This window comes from Artemia franciscana, chromosome 13 (genome assembly GCF_032884065.1).
Source record: "Artemia franciscana chromosome 13, ASM3288406v1, whole genome shotgun sequence".
Lineage (NCBI taxonomy): Eukaryota > Metazoa > Arthropoda > Branchiopoda > Anostraca > Artemiidae > Artemia > Artemia franciscana.
The window spans coordinates 35412439-35435553 of record NC_088875.1 but is presented as its reverse complement, the minus strand read 5'-3'; the positions used below and the strand labels follow the sequence as shown (position 1 = coordinate 35435553).

Sequence of the window (23115 nt, the reverse complement as noted above, 5' to 3'; positions counted from 1 at the left end):
TTAATCTATAAGTAAACAATAGAAACAAGACCTTCACCATCCCCCAAGACATATTTACAGGACTACTTTATAAGTTCAATCGACCCTTAATTTAATTTCCATTTTCGGGGCTCTTTGGTCACCAGATTGTGAGCTTTTATCTCCAGTCAGAAAGAGAAGATGTCACATACTGATGCATGAAAAGTTGCCTTTTTATCTCCTTTGGGAACAAGTTCTTCGGCGAGTCTTTCTACTGAGCCATCGACGGCGGTCTTCGCCTTAGATGGCTTCGGCTGCATTCCATTCATTGATTATGTGTTAGCCCTATAAGTTTTTGCAGTTTTGTTCGGTCGAGGATGATGTGTTTAAGCCTGAAGCTTTGGAGAAGCTAAGTATCGGAGATTCTATTTCGGTAATCTAGCTACTAAAAGATAATATTTCTTGTTCGTTTTTTCTTAGTATCAATTGGCTTTAGCAGGTTACTTGGGTTCTTGTCCGAAGCCTGTTGTTACAGTCCATAAATAAAGGATATTTTCCGTCCAAATAAAATTCCAAACTCCTTTATTTCGATTCAATATAGTTATTTCCGTGAGTTAACTAACAACAACGACTGTAGCACAATCTTTAAAAAATATAAGTAAGTATTATTAGGAGACGCTGGTAGTAACTTCTTAAAATTCATAATTACTAATAGGTGTGATCAGTTCGCATTCCAGGCCTGGGATCACGTACTATCTAAGTTAAAATAAGTAATTTTCTCAATGACAAATCTCTTTCTAAGTGACTCCCTATCAGAACTATCGCAAATTACAACTGGCATTCGTTCCATGACTTTATCAATGGTTCTTCTCAAACAAAAAATGTCCTGGGCTAACAAAGAGAATCATAGTATTTTCTTATATAGATAATAAGTACTAAGACGGATGGAAGTGATGAGCTTTCTTAAGACTTTTCATTCAAAAAGACTGACAACCGAACTTTCTTTAGTCCCTTACTACCGACAAAGAAAACAATAAAAAACTTGAAATACTGAACGAAGGTTTAAGATGGAATCAGCACATTGACTATCTGACTAAAAAGGTGTCTCACTTTTAAATTCTTTTCCAACCTAAACTGATTTGATATACCAACTGACGTTTTAAAGTCTGTATGCTGCAGTATGTTAAACCTTCTCTTGAATACGCATGCTCAGCTTGGCATCTGGCACTGACGAAGGACCAATCAGGCAGACTGGAGATGGTACAAAAAAACGTGTAAAAATTATACTTAGACATAGGTACTCAGCATACAAAGATGGATTGAAACAGCTCAACTTGAATTCCCTTGATAGTTATAGACGTGAAATGGCATATCGATCTGGACTAAAATTCTCGAAATATCCAACTCACTGTGCTTTATTAATTGACCTTAAGAACCGTTCTACTAAGGGATAACAATGAAGTCCAACAAATCGAAAAGAATTACTCACAGTTACATGTGTACCTAAATTCTAGTACCGAGAGAAAGCTTAAATCGTTCGTGCCTTATTTACACGGTATTTTTATGATAGCGCTTTAGGAAGTACTGTATATACGTAGTTTATGCCATAGATTGCATGTAAGTGTTAAATTATCGATTTCAGTGTATACACGACGTATCTATGCTGGTGTTAAAGCATGTCATCTTATATCTTCCATGTCATCCATCAGTAAAGTAAAAGATATCAGTGCAAGATGGAATATCAGTAACATAAAAATAATATTTGTTTTTTAATATAAGCTAGATTTTAATTATTATTGTCCAATTAAGATTAAGACTTTTGAAATTTAGCAATTTAAAGATTTTATCTTATAATGGGGATTTTTTCAATAAACCCATAATTATTTCGTTTTAATGTATAGTTGGTTTTGTTCTGTAGAGATAAACATCTCTGAACATATTACAATATTCATGAGATAATAGTTGACAAAAAAACTTTATCCATTTTTAGCTATTCATCAATGTTCTTATTCATTTGTTAATAAATAACGAAGTTATTTATAACGAACGTTTTGTTAAATAACGAATTTTTTTTTATATTTACCTACATGACCATTTTAATCCAACCTACCTAATTCATTTGAATAAATGGGTAATCACATTAAGTAGAGGGACATAGATTATAAGCCATATATATAGGGAAATAAAGAGTCCAGCACTAAAGTGAACAAAGTCCTTTCTTTTCATTGTTAAAGCACCGAAGTCAGCATAAGGTTGAAGCTTGATTCACTCTATTATCGAAATTTCTTCTGTCCATAAAAGGGAAATTAAAATAACCATCTTACGCAAATTGTTGCGGCAACCAGCAGTTGCTCCGCGAACCCAAGCTCCTTCAAAGCTGTTTAGCTCCCACTTTTTCTTGCACTCCTCATCTTCCACTACCTCGTCGTATATTTCGGGACTTAAGTGGACTATCTCCATCCGGGAGAAATATTTTTTGCAGTCCTGAAAAAAAAATTAGAATAGCCTATATATTTTATCAAGTGCCTTTAAACTGTCATGTTTATATCAACCGTCATTCCATTCTAATTGTACCGTGAGCCGAATTTGAGCCTGTGTTAGCTCAGAAATAATAAAAAACCGTTTTTTTAAGTGAAAGTAAGGAGCGATATTAAAGCTTAAAACCAACAGAAATTGCTCCGTACATTATACAAAATGAAACAGGATTTACTGACTAGGCATTTTTGTTGGTAAAACAACCTGAGCTTGTGAAAAAGCCTAGACAGTCATATCCAAGACACAAGCACAGACATTTCGTTTTTTGTTAGTCCATCTGTTTTAGCTTATAATTGGGTTCACTTGCATAGCATTCGAGGCAGACAGGAGGGTTTTGTTGGCTTTAGACGTTTATTCCCCTCGTAATTTCAGTCAACTTGTTGTTCAACTAACATTAAATTAACTTTGTTATTAGTGCAAATGTCTAAGTTTTATAAATTGAATCAATTGCCTTGCCTGACACTCATTGCAGAATGGCCCCGCCCCATTTTGACTCTAAGACTCGATTTTGACTCCCTTGACTCCATTTTGACACTCCTCTGATTCTAGGCAAATTAATGGCCTCATGTTTCAATTCTAAATTCTTGGTTCAACCTGCTAAAGACCATAGGTTAGGTGTCCCTTGTTTACCTCTCATTCCAGGCAATCTAATAGTCCTATGTCAGTGTTAAATTCTTGGTCAACCTGCCTGACACTAGACAGGCGTTACTTGATAAAAAAAAAAAGAATAACAAACAAATACTGATCCAATAAGAGAGGCACACCTACTCCCACCATTTGCCCGTGCCAAATTAACCAAACACTTGGAAAACCATAGATTCTATCACTATCTTAGTTTATGACTACCTACTTTTGTTCTACTGCCCTAGGAATGAAGCATGGACGGATAGTAGATAGACAAATGAACTAAAATCATTTTTATACAATCCTAGTACAGAGGGGAATTAATGCCAGGTTTGCTTCTCACTCAACTGGACTATGTGTCTTGGCTTTTTCTACGATTAGCCATGATTTGATGACCACGACTATTTCCATTTTAATTCAAGAAATTGAAAATTAAACAGGATTCGTACGTAAATTTGAACATGTATTTCATACATTTTCCGTTTCTTTTTTCTCTGCTCCGATAAAGTACGAAATACACCGTGATGTACTTATCGGTTAGTTGAGAATAGCAGCAGCTCTCCACTCCCACTCAGCCCCCCAATATCTGGTGTTTATGAACACCTCCTATACCACCTACCCATTGTGTGGAAACTTTTGCTCGTCTTAATTTTTAGTCACTTTTTACTACCATATGTAAAAAAAGGCTGGTCTGAAAAAAATTTCAGGCAAAGGCGGTAGAGTGAAAATGGCTTTTCATTCGCCTGGTTTAGCTTTTCGTGAAAAAAGCCACTTCAAATGCTCTTCATTTGCCCTTTGTAAAAAGCCTCAATTGACACCAAAGCCATCGGAAAAAGTAAAAAAGCCCAGAAAACTCCTTTTACAAAGCTATAATGATGACACAGCTTGGAAGAGTGAGAATGGAGTGAATCTTGGAGTGAAATAAAAAAAAAGACTGTGGATTGTCAGTTTAATTGACATATATTGATATACAAGTTTTGATAATTTTTTTATTTACGAAAGTAAAAAAAGTGAAAACTTTTCAAACTGATTCAACTTTTCGCGAAAAAAGCCACTTCAAATGCTCTTCATTTGCCCTTTCTAAAAAGCCTCAATTGACACCAAAGCCATCGGAAAAAGTAAAAAAGCCCAGAAAACTCCTTTTACAAAGCTATAATGATGACACAGCTTGGAAGAATGAGAATGGAGTGAATCTTGGAGTGAAATAAAAAAAAAAGACTGTGGATTGTCAGTTTAATTGACATATATTGATATACAAGTTTTGATAATTTTTTTATTTACGAAAGTAAAAAAAGTGAAAACTTTTCAAACTGATTCAACTTTTCGCGAAAAAAGCCACTTCAAATGCTCTTCATTTGCCCTTTCTAAAAAGCCTCAATTGACACCAAAGCCATCGGGAAAAGTAAAAAACCCAGATAACCCCTTTTACGAAGCTATAATGACACAGCTTGGAAGAGTGAAAATGAAGTGAATCTTGGAGTGAAATCAAAAAAAAAGAAAAGACTGTGGATTGTCAGTTTAATTGACATATATTGATATACAAGTTTTGATAATTTTTTTATTTACGAAAGTAAAAAAAGTGAAAACTTTTCAAACTGATTCAACTTTTCGCGAAAAAAGCCACTTCAAATGCTCTTCATTTGCCCTTTCTAAAAAGCCTCAATTGACACCAAAGCCATCGGGAAAAGTAAAAAACCCAGATAACCCCTTTTACGAAGCTATAATGACACAGCTTGGAAGAGTGAAAATGAGGTGAATCTTGGAGTGAAATCAAAAAAAAAGAAAAGACTGTGGATTGTCAGTTTAATTGACATAAACTGATATTTATTCCTTACAAGTTTTGATAATTTTTTATTTACGAAAGTAAGAAAAGTGAAAACTCTTCAAACTGATTCAACTTTTTGTGAAAAAAGCCACTTCAAATGCTCTTCATTTGCCCTTTCTAAAAAGCCTCAATTGACACCAAAGCCATCGGGAAAAGTAAAAAACCCAGATAACCCCTTTTACGAAGCTATAATGACACAGCTTGGAAGAGTGAAAATGAGGTGAATCTTGGAGTGAAATCAAAAAAAAGAAAAGACTGTGGATTGTCAGTTTAATTGACATAAACTGATATTTATTCCTTACAAGTTTTGATAATTTTTTATTTACGAAAGTAAGAAAAGTGAAAACTCTTCAAACTGATTCAACTTTTTGTGAAAAAAGCCACTTCAAATGCTCTTCATTTGCCCTTTCTAAAAAGCCTCAATTGACACCAAAGCCATCGGGAAAAGTAAAAAACCCAGATAACCCCTTTTACGAAGCTATAATGACACAGCTTGGAAGAGTGAAAATGAGGTGAATCTTGGAGTGAAATCAAAAAAAAAGAAAAGACTGTGGATTGTCAGTTTAATTGACATAAACTGATATTTATTCCTTACAAGTTTTGATAATTTTTTATTTACGAAAGTAAGAAAAGTGAAAACTCTTCAAACTGATTCAACTTTTTGTGAAAAAAGCCACTTCAAATGCTCTTCATTTGCCCTTTCTAAAAAGCCTCAATTGACACCAAAGCCATCGGGAAAAGTAAAAAACCCAGATAACCCCTTTTACGAAGCTATAATGACACAGCTTGGAAGAGTGAAAATGAGGTGAATCTTGGAGTGAAATCAAAAAAAAAGAAAAGACTGTGGATTGTCAGTTTAATTGACATAAACTGATATTTATTCCTTACAAGTTTTGATAATTTTTTATTTACGAAAGTAAGAAAAGTGAAAACTCTTCAAACTGATTCAACTTTTTGTGAAAAAAGCCACTTCAAATGCTCTTCATTTGCCCTTTCTAAAAAGCCTCAATTGACACCAAAGCCATCGGGAAAAGTAAAAAACCCAGATAACCCCTTTTACGAAGCTATAATGACACAGCTTGGAAGAGTGAAAATGAGGTGAATCTTGGAGTGAAATCAAAAAAAAAGAAAAGACTGTGGATTGTCAGTTTAATTGACATAAACTGATATTTATTCCTTACAAGTTTTGATAATTTTTTATTTACGAAAGTAAGAAAAGTGAAAACTCTTCAAACTGATTCAACTTTTTGTGAAAAAAGCCACTTCAAATGCTCTTCATTTGCCCTTTCTAAAAAGCCTCAATTGACACCAAAGCCATCGGGAAAAGTAAAAAACCCAGATAACCCCTTTTACGAAGCTATAATGACACAGCTTGGAAGAGTGAAAATGAAGTGAATCTTGGAGTGAAATCAAAGAAAAAGAAAAGACTGTGGATTGTCAGTTTAATTGACATATATTGATATACAAGTTTTGATAATTTTTTTATTTACGAAAGTAAAAAAAGTGAAAACTTTTCAAACTGATTCAACTTTTCGTGAAAAAAGCCACTTCAAATGCTCTTCATTTGCCCTTTCTAAAAAGCCTCAATTGACACCAAAGCCATCGGGAAAAGTAAAAAACCCAGATAACCCCTTTTACGAAGCTATAATGACACAGCTTGGAAGAGTGAAAATGAGGTGAATCTTGGAGTGAAATCAAAGAAAAAGAAAAGACTGTGGATTGTCAATTTAATTGACATAAACTGATATTTATTCCTTACAAGTTTTGATAATTTTTTATTTACGAAAGTAAGAAAAGTGAAAACTTTTCAAACTGATTCAACTTTTCGTGAAAAAAGCCACTTCAAATGCTCTTCATTTGCCCTTTCTAAAAAGTCCCAATTGACACCGAAGCTGTCAGAAAAAGTAAAAAAGCCCAGAAAACTCCTCATGCAAAGCTATATGATGACAAAGTTTCATTCAATGACAGATTGAACATTATAGGAAATCAAAAATTAAGAAGGATCCGAATATAAATTTCTGAATCTAGTACATTCTCCGTTTCTTTTTTTTTCTGCTCCAATAAAGTACGAAACACATCATGCTGGACTTAGCGGTCAGCGAAGGATAGCAGCAGCTCCCCAACCCCCTCTCAGCCCCAATATCAGGTACTTATGACCACTTCCAATGCCACCACACCCAATAAGAGAAAATTATTACTCGTTTTAATTTTAGTCACTTTTTACTTCATCAGTAAAAAGAACTTGTCACCCAGATGTCTGTCTGCATAAGGGTTTCAATCAAGGGAAAATGTATTTGTAACATTTTTCAGATTTCAAGCAGCGGGATTGTGCATTTTTATGGTTAAAGTTAATACAAGTATAAATAATAAAACTGGAGTTCTTTGGAGTAAGAAAAAAATGATGTAGATGGAAATTTCATTTAATATATAAAAAAATTCATCAAAAGCAAGGCTTTTCTGGATTTTTTAAAATATATAAACAATAAATGGCAAACCTACAACTATAAAATTCTTTATATAATAAATACACACATTAATATAGGCTAGATGCTAATATAGGGGCAAGAGTTTTTAGGAGTCTTGGGCTAAATGGCATAGTTGTGAACTAATTAGTAACAAATATTTAATAAATTGGTATACAAATTATTAGTATACAATAATCATTAGTATAATTAGTAACAAATTAGTAACAAATATGGTGACTTGCCCCTTATAAGCACGCCCCTTTATTCAATGCATCCTTAGGTCACTGTTTATAAAACAATGTGCTCACATTATAATGTGATATGTAGGTATTATACGCGACACCATGTAATTACAGGATAATGTATAATAATGTGCACACATTATAAAAATAATGTGTACAGACTAGCACAAATGCACTACCCCTGAAAACCCTTTGAAGGGTTTTTGAAGGTTTGAGTCTAGAAAGTTCCAAGTCTTTTGTCATTTCTTCCTGGCGATTTGCACATACCTTAAAGCTCATCCAAAACTCCCCGTCAGTGTTGAAGGTCAGGCCGATGCTTTCTTTTTCTTCGTCTGGTATATATTGCCATTCTGGTGATCTACGGACATTCAAATAATAAGGAAAAGATAATTGACAACTAAATGATATTAACTGTCTCTCTTTTTAGCACAACTTTGAAGTGAAAAAATAACACATCAGATAGTAGGCGTATATATAACAAAAGAGGGGCCTGAGTGATTATCCTGGAATAACTAATAAAGGAAAAACTTTTCTTGAGGCTAGGTATCCCTTGTTTCCCCATTCTTTTTATTTTAAAAACAGAGAGGGGAGGAAATGTAAGATTAAATAAAAAAGATTGCAATTTTTCCGACGTAAAAGGAAGCCAATAATACTGACTTTTAAAAACATATTTGGTTCCTGTAAGTTATCCCAATAGAAAGAACAAAAATTAAATTCAAGCTAATTGGCTCAAGTATGTGAAATTTTAAGCCAATAAAAACAACGAAACAAAGGTTGTGTTAACTAATTTCTACAAATAAGTTAATCTGTAATAAGTTAATCTGTAATAAAAATAGTCAATCTGTAAAAGCCTGAAGTTTCAAAATTTTATGAAAAACAAATATTTCAACATTGTCAACATTGTCATTGTCAACATTGTCAACAGTGTCAGAAAGTTGAGCTTTCTGACACTGACTCAAATCGTATATGCCTTATCAAATTTGGAATTGACTATTAACAAAATTTTATAAAAGAATGATTTGTAAGGACTCATCTTTTTCATTAATTTCATCTTTTACTTTATTTCTAGCTTATTTCTATTCCATTATTTATTTCTATTTTATTAGTATATTTTTCTTCTATAGTTTGTTCTTAGTCTAACAGATTATTTTAGTCGTAAGAGTAATACATTAAGACTCAATAAAGAAACTCATAAAGAAAATTACCCCCCCCCCCCCACACTGTTAAACAAAATGACAAAAATGACAAAAATATAATTTGTTGTCTACTAAATATAATTCATTTTTTTTTTTTGATCTTAAGAAATGAAAGTAAAACAAGACAATTTATTCCACAGTGAAGCTATAGGCCCATTTTTGATGAGCCATCGATGGTTTGGGCTATATAAATGAGCTAAGTTTTACATTTCAATTCCTTTGTGGGTTTGAAAATGTTTACAATATATAAAAGCGAAACATTCTTTTTTTTTTTTTTTTTTTTACAAAAGACGTAATTTTTTCTTAGTAATCTGTAAGTAATTGATGTATTCAGTACGAGTTGCTTCTTTTTTCTTTTTTTTACAGAAAGAAGGTTTTCCTTATAAAAAAAAAGAAAAAAAAGAGGAAAATATACCAAGTTTGGATTCTATAGGCCAAGCAGACAAATTGTCAAGTGCTCACATCAAAATTATGAATTTTCATCAGCACGTTTTTTTCTTAAATTTTGATTATTTTTAGTAGTTTTTTCATATATTTTCCTTGGGGGGGGGGGTAAGCAGGCGGGAACGTAGGCAAAGTAAAAAAAAAAGAAAGGTAGACTAAGTTCAAAGATTTTCCAAATTTCTAGCAAATAAATTCTGCATTATTTATCCCATGGAGATACGTGGAAAGAAAGATTGATTTTCAGCTTGAGATTAACAAATTGTCGTAGTCCCTACAAAATAAAGAAAAAAGATGAAAAAGAGTAACAATTTCTGATGAGAGTACAGGGCAAAACAACACAAAATTCACGCAAAAATAAGCAACCAAGAATAGAATACCGATATCGACATTGCAGGACATTGACTTTCCATTTACGTGATATCGACGATCTTTACCGTGATTTACCGTAAAAAATATCTATCGATCTTTACCGTAAAATCGATATATCTATAAAAAATCGATCGATATATCTATCGATCTTTACCGTAAAAAATATGAACAAAGTAAAGTCCAAAAGAACTCAAATGAATGCAACTAAAATTCGTTTCAAACTCGAGCAAAAAAAAGAAAAAATGTTATTTTAGTAGCCGAAAAGTCATTAAGCAGTCTATATAAACAAGTGACTCATTATAAGACAATTCTTCTGACTTGACAGCCCTGGCCAAGATATTAATAGCTCGTACTATTAAATTTTTAGAATAAAAATAGATAAAGTATAATCCAAGACAAAGTAGATAAAAAAAATTATAATTTAACTAGTTAAAATACTGATTCATTTTTTTTTAAAGTGTAATTAAAAAAAATGCAAATTAAAATTAGATGAAAATAATAAAATACAATAAAAAAAAATAGTTAGACAAACATATCTAATAGATAATTAGAAATAGATCTTAGTGTTCGTTAAAATCCAGAAATAATGAACCATTATTTTTCCTTTAAAAGTTCAGCTATTTCTGTCTATTACGGACAATTTCAAACTTTGATGCGACCCCATGAAGGAGTTAGTCTATTGTTCTTGCATTACCAAGACACATTGACTTCGAATTTGTCAACAAAATCATCATGAATTATCTTTGACATAAAACCTACTTAACAATTTAATTCAAACTGAAAATAAAGCCTCTCATTGGACTCATTTTGCATCATTTAAAGACCCTACAATTCTTTATTTTTCTAATTTATAGAAAAAAAACGAAAGCAAAAATATCCTAAAGCGAATAGCATATTAAGTGCCTTACGTTTCTAATGTACAAAAATCCTGTGCTATTATATGTTTTCAGTAAAAGCTAAGTTTTTATAATCCTACAAACTAAAGAGAATGCCAGCAGAGCCATTCCTAGGATTGGTGGTGCCCGGGGCAAATCTAATTACAGCGCCTCTCTTCGGACCCAAATATAAGCGAAAAAAGACGAATCAAAGAGAAAAAAGTTGATCATAATAGGCAGCCCACAGACGCCACCCCCCCGCACACATGGCATGTTTGGCATATTCCCTGATTGTCCCCTTCCCATTTGAACAGCTCTGAATATTATCGCTCTTTGCTTCCACCAGAAGGACTTTTTTCTTCTTTTTCTTTTGCAAACTAGGCATGGATTATTGTAGTTAATGAAGATTTATATCATTTTTAACGAAAACTTGACTTTATACATACTAGGATAGTGCTTAAATACATTGCAGTTTAACTAGTGTTAATAGTAACGTCTGCTCACTCTTTAATTATTATAGCAACTAGCAAAAGGCAACATATACAAAAAAAAACTGTAAATTTACCCTTTTGTGAAGATCTGATAAAAAGTACTCTTCCTTCCGTCAAACACAAACCAAAAGTCCCTTCAGTCCTTCGAAAAAAAATTCCCTGGAAGTTTCAACTAATTTCCCCCACCTTGCAACAAAACAGTTTAGACCCTTGTAAGGATTAGAAAACAGCAGAATCGTGATTGCAAAAATATCCTACGGTGATGATGGCTTCAGCAAACCATTGTTTAACCACACGCTATTGGCTAGGTGTACAGATACTTACCAATTATGAAAAAATAACAATACAATATAATCAAATATAAAAACACTACAAATATGTATTGAACACCTTTTTGAGCGACAACCTGAAAAAAGGGTTAAAAGGGTATAAAGGGTTAAAAGGAGACTCACTTGTCACTCCAAGCTCCATTCCACTCAGCCTCGTTGCCCCATGGATTTCTTATTCGTACCATGGGGATCTTACCACTCACACGAGGAGTTTGAATACTGATTAGCCTGACGTCAGTAATACTGTAGGCGTGACCTTTGATCAATCCAACTGCTGTTTCTGCTTCGACGTTTGGGTCTGGCTACAATTTCAAAATATTGTTTTTTTTTGTTACGGCTTGTTTCAAGCGAAATCACCACATAAGGAAAAAAAAAACCTTCCTAAGGCCTAAAGAGCCAAATAGACGGTCCTCACAGAGTAAGCAATTGAATTCCCGATTATTAGACTCTCTCACTCCCCTCCCCTCCCAAAAAAACATCAAATTTCTAACAACTATTTCTACTAAGCTTCAAACTTCACACACAGGGAAGATAAATGACGACCGGGACACAGGGACACAACTACAACGGGGACTCCGGGGGGGGGGACAAAATATACTGAAATATTTGTGTAATCACTAGTTTTTTACATTTTAAGCAATTTAATAAAATTTAAAAAGAGCCTCAATTTTTTGAGCTAGTGTAACGGTAATAACGGTCATGTAACGGACACTACATTCATATATATATATAGATATATAAAATCCTAAAGGAATCCCAAATATAATAAATTCTAAAGAATCTCCAAACCCATCGCTACACATCAAGAAATACTTCTTCTTATTTTTAAAAGAAGTTTCACTCTCTGCCATACAGGTGCTTTCAGAAAGACTATTCGAAACCACAACACGCACATGCCTAAATAGAACTAGACCTAGCAGTATGTCGCAAAACAAAGTATACAAAAACACGAGTACGAGAATATAAAAATAATACAGAAAAAAACACGAAAATACCTAACAAAAAACAGCCACTTTCTGCCCAAACAACTAAATATTGCTCCAAATGGGACCCATCAACCGTCAGATAGAAATGGATTGTAACTGACTTTAGATTTATCAGACTATAAAAATACATTCACGCATCTTTGGGAGCATATAATGTAGCACTTGCGACCTTGTTTCATCACGATCCTAACAAAATTTTCAATTTAGCAATCTTTTTAGTTTTCAGTAAGGCAGAAATGGAACTCTAAATTAGGGGAAATGAGGTGAGTTAATATCACGTTAAGTCAGGCTAATTTCTTTTTCCTTCAAATTTGAATGTTCGTGTTCATAATAATTTCTGTTCGTCTTGCGTTTAATTTGTTTATTCAAAGCAATTTCTGCTTATTTTAGAATTAACATCATACATTAGCTAATTTGTGTCCGTTTTAAGCATCCAGTTCGTTCTTATTTTTTTATAACCAATCTCTGTTTTTCAAAATTCAAAATTAGATAATACAGAGCAACAGAATTATGAAAACAGATTACTGAAGTCTGTCACCATTTTTCAATTTAACCAACGCCAAACTTAAGGCTAGGCTTTTCTTACTGCTAAATTAGATTTACCTCCATTTACCAGAATTTACCTTAAAGCTAAACCAAAGCTAAATTTACCAGCCATTAGTCTTATTACTTAATTTTGTCTGATCGATTCTGTTGAAACGGGTTTCATGATTACATTAATTTACCACGAATGTAAATCTACCATTACTTACGAACATTTACCTTAAAGCTAAATTTACCAGTCACTAGTCTTATTCTTTAATTTTTTGTGTCCGCTTTAGTTCCCCTCTTGACGGTTTTCATAGCTACATTAATTTACGTCAATTTTGCCTAAATTACCGTCAATTTAAATTTACCTTAATTTACCAAGATTTACCTTAGAGCTAAATTAAGCTAAATTTACCAGCCACTAGTCTCATTATTTAATTTTATGTGTCCGCTTAGGTTCCCCTCCTTGCAGATTTCCTAGTTACATTAATTTACCTCTACTTTACCTAATTTACCATGAACTTAAAATTACCTTAACTTAGAAAATTTATCTTAAAGCTAAATTTTCCAGCCATTAGTATCATTATTTAATTTTGTGTGTCCGTTTAGGTTCTCCTGCTTACGAATTTCCTAGTTACATTCGTTTACCTTAATTTTCCCTAGTTTACCCGAAACTTACAATTACCTAAACGTACGAAAATTTACCTTAGAGCTAAATTAAACCTAAATTTACCAGTCCCTAGTCTCATTTTTTTTTAATTTGGTGTGTCTGTTTTAGCTCTCGTCCTAGCAAATTTTATAGTATATAAAATCTAAGATTTTATAGTACATTTTAAAGTATATTTTATATTATAGTTACAATTGCAAAATCTTTCTTCTTTTTTCTTTTTGTTGCCCAAAATATTCCGGAAGAAATTTGTCCCATATCAAATTATATTCTACCAATTGAAGTGCAATATAGACCTATTGCCATTTGTTTCAAGCCATTCTCAGGGTATCTCCAGAAAACTTTCATTGCGAGTAACCTTAAGGAGGAAAAATCTGTAAAAAAAAAAAAAATAATAATAATATAATAGATATAAATATAAAATAATAATAATAATATAAGCAGGCTTACCTCAATGGCACAACTCATAAGAGATGATCTTTCAAAAGATTTGACCATTATTTTGAAAAGGCTCATATCCGCATTGTTTAGTTCATACATTTCTGCCACTCCCCCAGTAAAGTCCTCCATGGCTTCGGAGGTGGTGCCACCTTTAAGGGCTTCATAGCTACCATGTAATCTAAATAAGAAAATAATCGGTTACATTTTGATTGATAAACCAGTTTTAGTGCTTATTCTTGCGTAAATTAATTTGTGACTTGTGAGTCTCATATGAAGAAGATTTCATCCACAATGGATTTTAAATTAAAAAAAAAAGTTCAAAAAAAATCAAGAACGATATTGGAAACTGTTTTAAGATAAACAAAAAATTAAATTTTTGAAAAAAAAATTACTTGTTGTGATGAAATGTCAAGACCACTGGATAGAACTTTACCGGTTAACAAAGGAGCAAGGCCAGGTGTCATTACCTCACCTTGTTATTTCAATAATTACGTTCTCGAAAAGTGTTCTCATTATAAAACTCACTTGTGAACATTCTCATTTTCGATCATATAACCGGGTGATATGTTTTTATGGACTTGGTCAAATTGGTCTTTCAGATATTCAAAATTAGTTTGACTAAATATCAAATAAACTAAATGTTTTAGAAGGCATTGTGAATCAGATCCACTCCAAAATGCACTTAAAAATATTCTCTATTTTTAAGTACATAACTACACAACTAAAAATTTTCACGATTTTTGAAATTAAAACCAGTAGGCTAAGTTAAAACAAGCGAGACTGGCTGAAAATCGAACCATTAAAGAAAAATAAAAAATACGATGAAAAATAAATTACTTATTGTGATGAAATGTCAAGGCCAATGGATAAAACTTTACCATATAAGAAAGGAGCAAGGCAAGGTATTTTTGCCTCACCTTTTTATTTTAGTAATTACGTCCTTGAAAAGTGTTTCCATTATAAAATTCAAATTTGTCTTTCAACTATTCAAAACTTTTTTTTACTAGATATCAAATAAACTAAATATTTTAGAAGGCAATGTGAATCAGGTCCACTCCAAAATGGACTTAAAAATATTCTCTATTTTTAAGTACATAACTACACAACTAAAAATTTTCACGATTTTTGAAATTAAAACCAGTAGACTAAGTTAAAACAAGCGAGACTGGCTGAAAACCGAACCATTAAATAAATGAATAAAATACTTATGAAAAATAGATTACTTATTGTGATGAAATATCAAGGCCAATGGATAGAAATCTACCATATAAGAAAGGAGCAAGGCAAGGTATTTTTGCCTCACCTTGTTATTTCAGCAATTACGTCCTTGAAAAGTGTTTCCATTATAAAATTCAAATTTGTCTTTCAACTATTCAAAACTTTTTTGACTAGATATCAAATAAACTAAATGTTTTAGAAGGCGATGTGAATCAGGTCCACTCCAAAATGCACTTAAAAATATTCTCTATTTTTAAGTAAATAACTACACAACTTAAAATTTTCACGATTTTTGAAATTAAAACCTGTAGACTAAGTTAAAACAAGCGAGACTGGCTAAAAACCGAACCATTAAAGTTTGTGCAGTAAAATTCAAACAAGGAAATCTTTTTCTCTATGTATGCTTTTATGGACTTGTTTAAATTGGCTCTTCAATGATTCAATTTTTTGACTAGAAATCAAACAGAAAATCTCTTCTAGAATACAATTTAGATCAGGACCATTTCAAAATGCACTGGAACACATTCTTCACTTTTAAGAACAAAACTAGGTAGCGAAAAAGTATAGACAATTTGTCTTGACATTCTGAGAATTAGAAAATATTACTTGCTAGTTTAGTTATGCTTTAAAATTAAAACCAAAGAATATTTTCATTTTTGTAATCGTTTCCATTGGTTGTCTTGTGGATTTGGTCGCATTGGAGGTTAAATGATTCATTTCTTTAAAACATTTTTATATTTGAAATGTGCATCAAAATGCCATATTTAACGAGAAAGAAACATTCGACGATATTCAATAAGATAGAAAATTTCAAAAGGAGTACATTCTAAAAGCAAAACTAGATCTACGTTGCATGGGCAACGTGAGGTATTGCGGCAACCTTTGTTTGGCTTCGCCGAGTTAAGTGTTACGAGAGCAACACTTTGGTTTTGTTTCCTCGCTTCGATTAAACGCTGAACTTGTTAATCTGAAAGATTCTTAAAATAAATACTAGGTACACCAACTCGCAAAAGTTGCAAACCCCTCATTGCAACTAGCAAAACTTTCGAAAGCCTCATCGGTGAAGAACAGTTGATTATTACTTACAAGTCCCCTGCATGTCTTACCACTGGAACCAAATTAGAAATTACCACTGGGACTAAAAATAGAAGAAAAAACTACAAAAACTAAAAAGATTAAAATTAAAAAAGAGAATAAAAAAAAAACAAAAAAAGAAAAAAAAAAGAAAAAAAAAAGAAAAACGAAAAAACTAAAAAAGAAAAAAATTGAAAAAAGAAAAGAAAAAATGGGTTTCCACCACATGTGCTACAACAAAAAATAGGCGTAACAACAATCATATCGCGAAATATTAACACATCAAAGCTTTGCAACGGCGCACGAATTGCCGTAAAAAAAAAAAACGAAAAACCTAACGGAGGCAACAATCTAGACAGGGCCTTCCGAGGGTGACTAAACAACTAAAAATTTTCACGTTTTTTGAAATTAAAACCAGTAGGCTAAGTTAAAACAAGCGAGACTGGCTGAAAGCCGAACCATTTAAGAAAAAAAAGACTTATGAAAAATAAATTAAATGTTAAAATGAAATGTTAAGGCCAATGGATAGAACTTTACCATACAAGAAAGGAGCAAGGCAAGGTATTTTTGCCTCACCTTTTTATTTTAGTAATTACGTCCTTGAAAAGTGTTCCCATTATAAACTTCATGGACATGGTCAAATTAGGACTTGGTCAAACTCAGTAGACTAAGTTAAAACAAGCGAAACTGGCTAAGAACCGAACCATTAAAGTTTGTGCAGTAAAATTCAAACAAGGAAATCTTTTTCTCTATGTATGCTTTTATCGACTTGTTTAAATTGGCTCTTCAATGATTCAATTTTTTTGACTAGAAATCAAACAGAAAATCTCTTCTAGAATACAATTTAGATCAGGACCATTTCAAAATGCACTGGAACACATTCTTCACTTTTAAGTACAAAACTAGGTAGCGAAAAAGTATAGACAATTTGTCTTGACATTCTGAGAATTAGAAAATATTACTTGCTAGTTTAGTTATGCTTTAAAATTAAAACCAAAGAATATTTTCATTTTTGTAATCGTTTCCATTGGTTGTCTTGTGGATTTGGTCGCATTGGAGGTTAAATGATTCATTTCTTTAAAACATTTTTATATTTGAAATGTGCATCAAAATGTCATATTTAACGAGAAAGAAACATTCGACGATATTCAATAAGATAGAAAATTTCAAAAGGAGTACATTCTAAAAGCAAAACTAGATCTACGTTGCATGGGCAACGTGAGGTATTGCGGCAACCTTTGTTTGGCTTCGCCGAGTTAAGTGTTACGAGAGCAACACTTTGGTTTTGTTTCCTCGCTTCGATTAACGATGAACTTGTTAATCTGAAAGATTCTTAAAATAAATACTAGGTACACCAACTCGCAAAAGTTGCAAACCCCTCATTGCAACTAGCAAAAGTTTCGAAAGCCTCATCGGTGAAGAACAGTTGATTATTACTTACAAGTCCCCTGCATGTCTTACCACTGGAACCAAATTGGTCTTACCATCAAGATATACCGGAAACAAAAAATGGGTACACTAACTAGCAAAAGTTGCGAACCCCTTATTGCCGAAGATGATTATGATCTAACACTCTTTTTTACAACTCTACGTTTTAGAACAATAAAAAAAATAGCGTAAAGAGCAATGTGTTGAGGAGGGGATAACCTCTTTAATATACGGAATAATTTATGTTCGTTTTAAGTTTTAATGTCGCTCCTTATTTGCAGTAAAAAAAAAACTTGTTTTTTTAATTTAATTTTGGTAAAAACTTGATGATAAACTTATGATCTTGGTTCTAAAATACACTACTGTCAATAAATTGTTATTTCAAATGCTTGTTATTTCCTATGATCTTGGTTGTAAAATACACAGCTGTCAATAAATTCTTGTTTCAAATGACATCAGCTGTTATAATTGATTACACAAATCACTATTTGAATAAATCCTAGAGTCATGTACCTCGTGATAGTACAGTGGATACGTTTCTGCCGTTCGATTGAGAGCGTTCAGGTTCGTTCCCTGCTGTCGCGAGGAATCTCTATCAGCTTCAGTTTATTGATAAATTTTTGGTATTATTTTTGCAACAAATTTTCTTAAACTTAGAAAAAGCCATTTAAAGTAACAATCATAAAATATTGTTAGGAACGTACTCGTGCAAGAATTGAGTGATTTCTTCTTTGAAAATTTCTAAAATTGCAGCCAAACATTCCCCCCCCCCATACGATAAGAATAGATAACTTCGAAGACCACACTGCCTTTCCATGACGAAAGTAAAAAAGTTGAAAATAGGGATGAAACCTTTTTATTAGGTATAAATTTTGTTTATTTTTATTCATGTCTTTTAGTTTTACTGCTGATGATGAACACTGTATATGTGTTCAAAATATCCAGTTAACAAATTTTATATCTATTCACTGTCAATAAAAAGGTTTCATCCCTATTTTGAACCTTTTTACATACGATAAGAAATAACCGAAAACCTCACAAGTGACCGTAACTAAAAGAAACAGTCTTATTAACAACGAACATATCAAAGAATCAAATATTGATGATTATTTAGAATATACATATCTCATCAAGTTTAATGTGACCCATCAAAAACTACCCGCCTGAGAAAAATTTCCATGATTTTCGAAAGGGGGTGACGTACTGTCCGTCTGTATATAAGGCTTTGTATATGACGTCATTATAAGTATATAAGGGGGCAATTCAAAGAGAAATTTCAGTATAAATCCTACAATGGCAGAAGAAACAGCCGAGGAAGCGGCACAAAGAGTTAATGCCAAAAGGCTTGCGGCTAAAAGAGAAAGTAAGAAAAGAAAGCGTGCCGAGGAACCACAAGAACAACGCGAAAACAGGCTTGCGTCTTAAAGAGAAATAGAACAGTTCGTGGTAACGAACCGTAGTAAGGCTCAATAGTAACCAAAACTCTAAACAATGGAATTTTGGTACCAATAGCTACATCAAAAGAATCGAATTTTAATGCTGATTTTAAATATATAAGTTTCATCAAGTTTAGTCTAACCCATCAAAAGTTACGAGCCTGAGAAAATTTGCGTTAATTTAGAAAATAGAGGGAAACACCCCCTAAAAGTCGTAGCATCTTAACGAAAATCACACCATCAGATTCAGCGTATCAGAGCGCTCTACTTTAGAGGTTTCAAGTTCCTATCTACGAAAATGTGAAATTTTGTATTTTTTGCCAGAAGGCAGATCACGGATGCGTGTTAATTTGTTTTTTTTTTTTTTCCAAAGGTGATCGTATCGATCCAGTTGTCCTATAATGTTGCGAGAGGGCTCATTCTAACGGAAATGAAAAGTTCTAGTGCCCTTTTTGAGCGACCAAAATAATTGGAGGGCACTTAGGCCCCTTCCCACGCTAGTTATTTTCCCAAAGTCAACGGATCAAAATTCTGAGATAGTCATTTTATTCAGCGTAGTCGAAAAACCTAATAACTATGTCTTTGGGGACGACTTACTCCCCCACAGTCCCCGTGGGAGGGGCTACAAGTTACAAACTTTGACCAGTGCTTACATAAAGTAATGGTTATTGGGAAGTGTACAGGCGTTTTCAGGAGGATTTTTTGGTTGGGGGCAGGGGTTTGAGAAGAGGGGTATATGCTGGGGGAACTTTCCATCGAGGAATTTTTCATGGGGGAAGGAAATTTCCATGAGGGGAACGCAGGATTTACTAGCATTACTTAAATAAAACAATGAAAAAATAAATATATAAAACGTTTTTTTTTCAGCTGGAAGTAAGGAGCAGCATTAAAACTTAAAACGAACAGAAATTATTACCCATATGAGGGGCTCACCTCCTCATAATACCTTGCTCTTCACGCTAAAGTATTTTTAATAATTTCAACTATTTATTCTACGGCTTTTGTGATTCAGGGGTCATTCTCAATGAATTGGGACACAATTTAAGCTTTAGTGTAAAGAGCGAGGTACTGACAAGGGGGCGAACCCATTCATATATGTAATAAAAACATGAGAATAAAAAAGTTCTTTACGTAAGCTAATTTATAAGTTACGTATATCTTTTACTAATAAAAAGATTCGTAAAAAATTAAAAGTTCTAGTTGCCTTTTAAATTAACCGAAAATCGGAGGGCAACTAGGCTTCCTCTCCCGCTCTTTTTTTCTCAAAATCATTCGATCAAAATTATGAGAAAGCCTTGTAGCCAAAAAAATAAATATGCAAATTTCGTTTTAATTATTCCTCTGCGGAGAGCCAAAATCAAAACATGCATTGATTCAAAAACGTTCAGAAATTAAATTTAAAAAAACGAGCTTTTTTAAGTGAAAGTAAGGAGCGACATTAAAACTTAAAACAAACAGAAATTACTTCGTATATGAAAGGGGCTACTTCCTCATCAACGCCCCGCTCTTTACGCTAAAGTTTTTTACTGTTTTAAGAAGAGTTGAGAGAAATAGTCAAACTTTAGCGTAAAGAGCGGGGCGTTGATGAGGAAGCAGCCCCTTTAATGTACGAAGTAATTTCTGTTCGTTTTAAGTTTTAATGTCGCTCCTTACTGTCAGTTAAAAAAACTTTTTTTAAAAATTTAATTACCAAAAAAATCGTACCGAGGCATCACAAGAACAACGTGAAAACAGGCTCACGGTTATAATACCAAAAGAAAGCGTGCCGAGGAATCACAAGAACAACTTGAAAACAGACTTGAGGCTCAAAGAGAAATTACCGAAAAAAAACATCATGACGAGGAATCACAAGAACAACGTGAAAACAGGCTTGCAGCTCAAAGGGATAATGCCAAAAGAAAGCGTGCCGAGGAATCACAAGAAAAACATGAAAACAGGCTTGCGGCTCAAAGAGATAATGCCAAAAGAAAGTGTGCCGAGGAATCACAAAAGTAACGTCAAAATCATCACCTGGCATTCAGGTACAGCCCAGTCAATGATTGTAGCTTGAGTAGATGTGTTCAAATCGGGACTATGTCTAAAATTTGTCCCTATTGCAAGGCCTTAAAATTTAATGGAGAAACAATGGGAATGTGTTGCGTGCCAAAAGAAAGCGTGACGAGGAATCCCAAGAACAACGTGAAAATAGACTTGCGGCTCAAAGAGATAATGCCAAAAGAAAGCGTGCCGAAGAATCACAAGAGCAACGTCAAAATTATCGCCTGGCATTCAGGTACAGCCCAGTCGAAGATTATAGCTTGAGTAGATGTGTTAAATCGGGACTATGTCTAAAATTTGTCCCTATTGCAAGTCCTTGAAATTTAATGGAAAAACAATGGGAATGTGTTGCGCCTCAGGAAAAGTTAAACTTCCTCAACTGGCTGCACCACCAGAGCCACTGAAGACTTTATAACGTTACAGACTGGGACACCGGGACACAGATGACCACCGGGACACCGGGACATAAGGAATATAAATGATGACCGGGACACTCAAAGAGAAATTACAGACTGGGACACCGGGACACAAATGGCGACCGGGACAAAAGGAATATAAATCACGACCGGGACACAACTACAACGGGGACGCCGGAAGGGCACAGAGGGGATATATAAATGACGACGGGGACACAGGGAATATTCGATTAGCAATCGCCATCAACAAAGCTCAAGGGCAATCATTAGAAAATTGCGGTATAGATCTGAATACAGATTGTTTTCCCATGGACAATTATATGTTGCATGTTCAAGAGTCGGTAAACCTGACAATCTATTTATATGTAGAGACAATGGGACAGCGAAGAATGTGGTATATTCGCAAGTTTTAAGTAGTTAAAAACATATATATATCTACCTATATTCATAGGTGGGACACAGTGACACAACTACAATGGCGCGTAGCAACTTGCGGGCGCGGAAGGGTCGGGGGCACGAAGCACCCCAACCAACTAGTTGTTGGTGTGGCGCGAAGCGCCACACCAGCAGCTATTATATATATATAAGAAAGCTTTCATTTTAATACATGAAAATAAAAAGAAAAAAAGAAAAACTAAAAAAAAGAAAAAACTAAGAAAGCAAAAAAAATAAAAAATAAAATAACTAATAAAAAGAAAAAACTAAAAAAATTAAAAAATAAAAAAAAACAAAAAAAAGAAAAAACTAAAAAAGAGAAGAACTAAAAAAGCAAAACTAAAAAAGAAAATAACTAAAAATGAAAACAAAAAAAATACATATAAAAAATAAAAAACTAAAAAAAAAACTAAAAAAGAAAAAAACTAAAAAAAAGAAAAACTAAAAAACTATCTACCTATCTATATAAATAAAAATGTACTGTCTGTCTGTCCGTTCCACTATCTTCTATAAAAAAAAGGGAAAAAACTTAAAAATAAAGAAGAAAAAGAAAGTTTTTTTTTAGAAAACTAAAAATAGAAGAAAAAACTACAAAAACTAAAAAGATTAAAATTAAAAAAGAGAATAAAAAAAAAACAAAAAAAGAAAAATGAAAAAACTAAAAAAGAAAAAAATTGAAAAAAGAAAAGAAAAAATGGGTTTCCACCACATGTGCTACAACAAAAAATAGGCGTAACAACAATCATATCGCGAAATATTAACACATCAAAGCTTTGCAACGCCGCACGAATTGCCGTAAAAAAAAAACAAAAAACCTAACGGAGGCAACAATCTAGACAGGGCCTTCCGAGGGTGACTAAACAACTAAAAATTTTCACGTTTTTTGAAATTAAAACCAGTAGGCTAAGTTAAAACAAGCGAGACTGGCTGAAAGCCGAACCATTTAAGAAAAAAAAGACTTATGAAAAATAAATTAAATGTTAAAATGAAATGTTAAGGCCAATGGATAGAACTTTACCATACAAGAAAGGAGCAAGGCAAGGTATTTTTGCCTCACCTTTTTATTTTAGTAATTACGTCCTTGAAAAGTGTTCCC

The 23115-nt window shown here is 33.1% G+C and overlaps 1 protein-coding gene across 3 annotated transcripts in view; it reads right to left on the bottom strand.

Moving 5' to 3' along the window:
- The window catches only part of LOC136034861 (calpain-A-like), an 80957-nt gene extending 66555 nt beyond the window's left edge, over positions 1-14402 (bottom strand). For all 3 annotated transcript variants that reach the window (XM_065716336.1, XM_065716337.1, XM_065716335.1), the window contains exons 1-4: positions 13985-14402; positions 11477-11655; positions 7917-8007; positions 2283-2442 (exon numbers count right to left, since the gene is read on the bottom strand). In XM_065716336.1, coding sequence (XP_065572408.1) covers positions 2283-2442; positions 7917-8007; positions 11477-11655; positions 13985-14104 — 550 coding nt within the window. In that variant the 5' untranslated portion in view covers positions 14105-14402. The remainder of the gene's footprint in view (positions 1-2282; positions 2443-7916; positions 8008-11476; positions 11656-13984) is intronic.
- Between the last annotated feature and the right edge of the window lie 8713 nt (positions 14403-23115).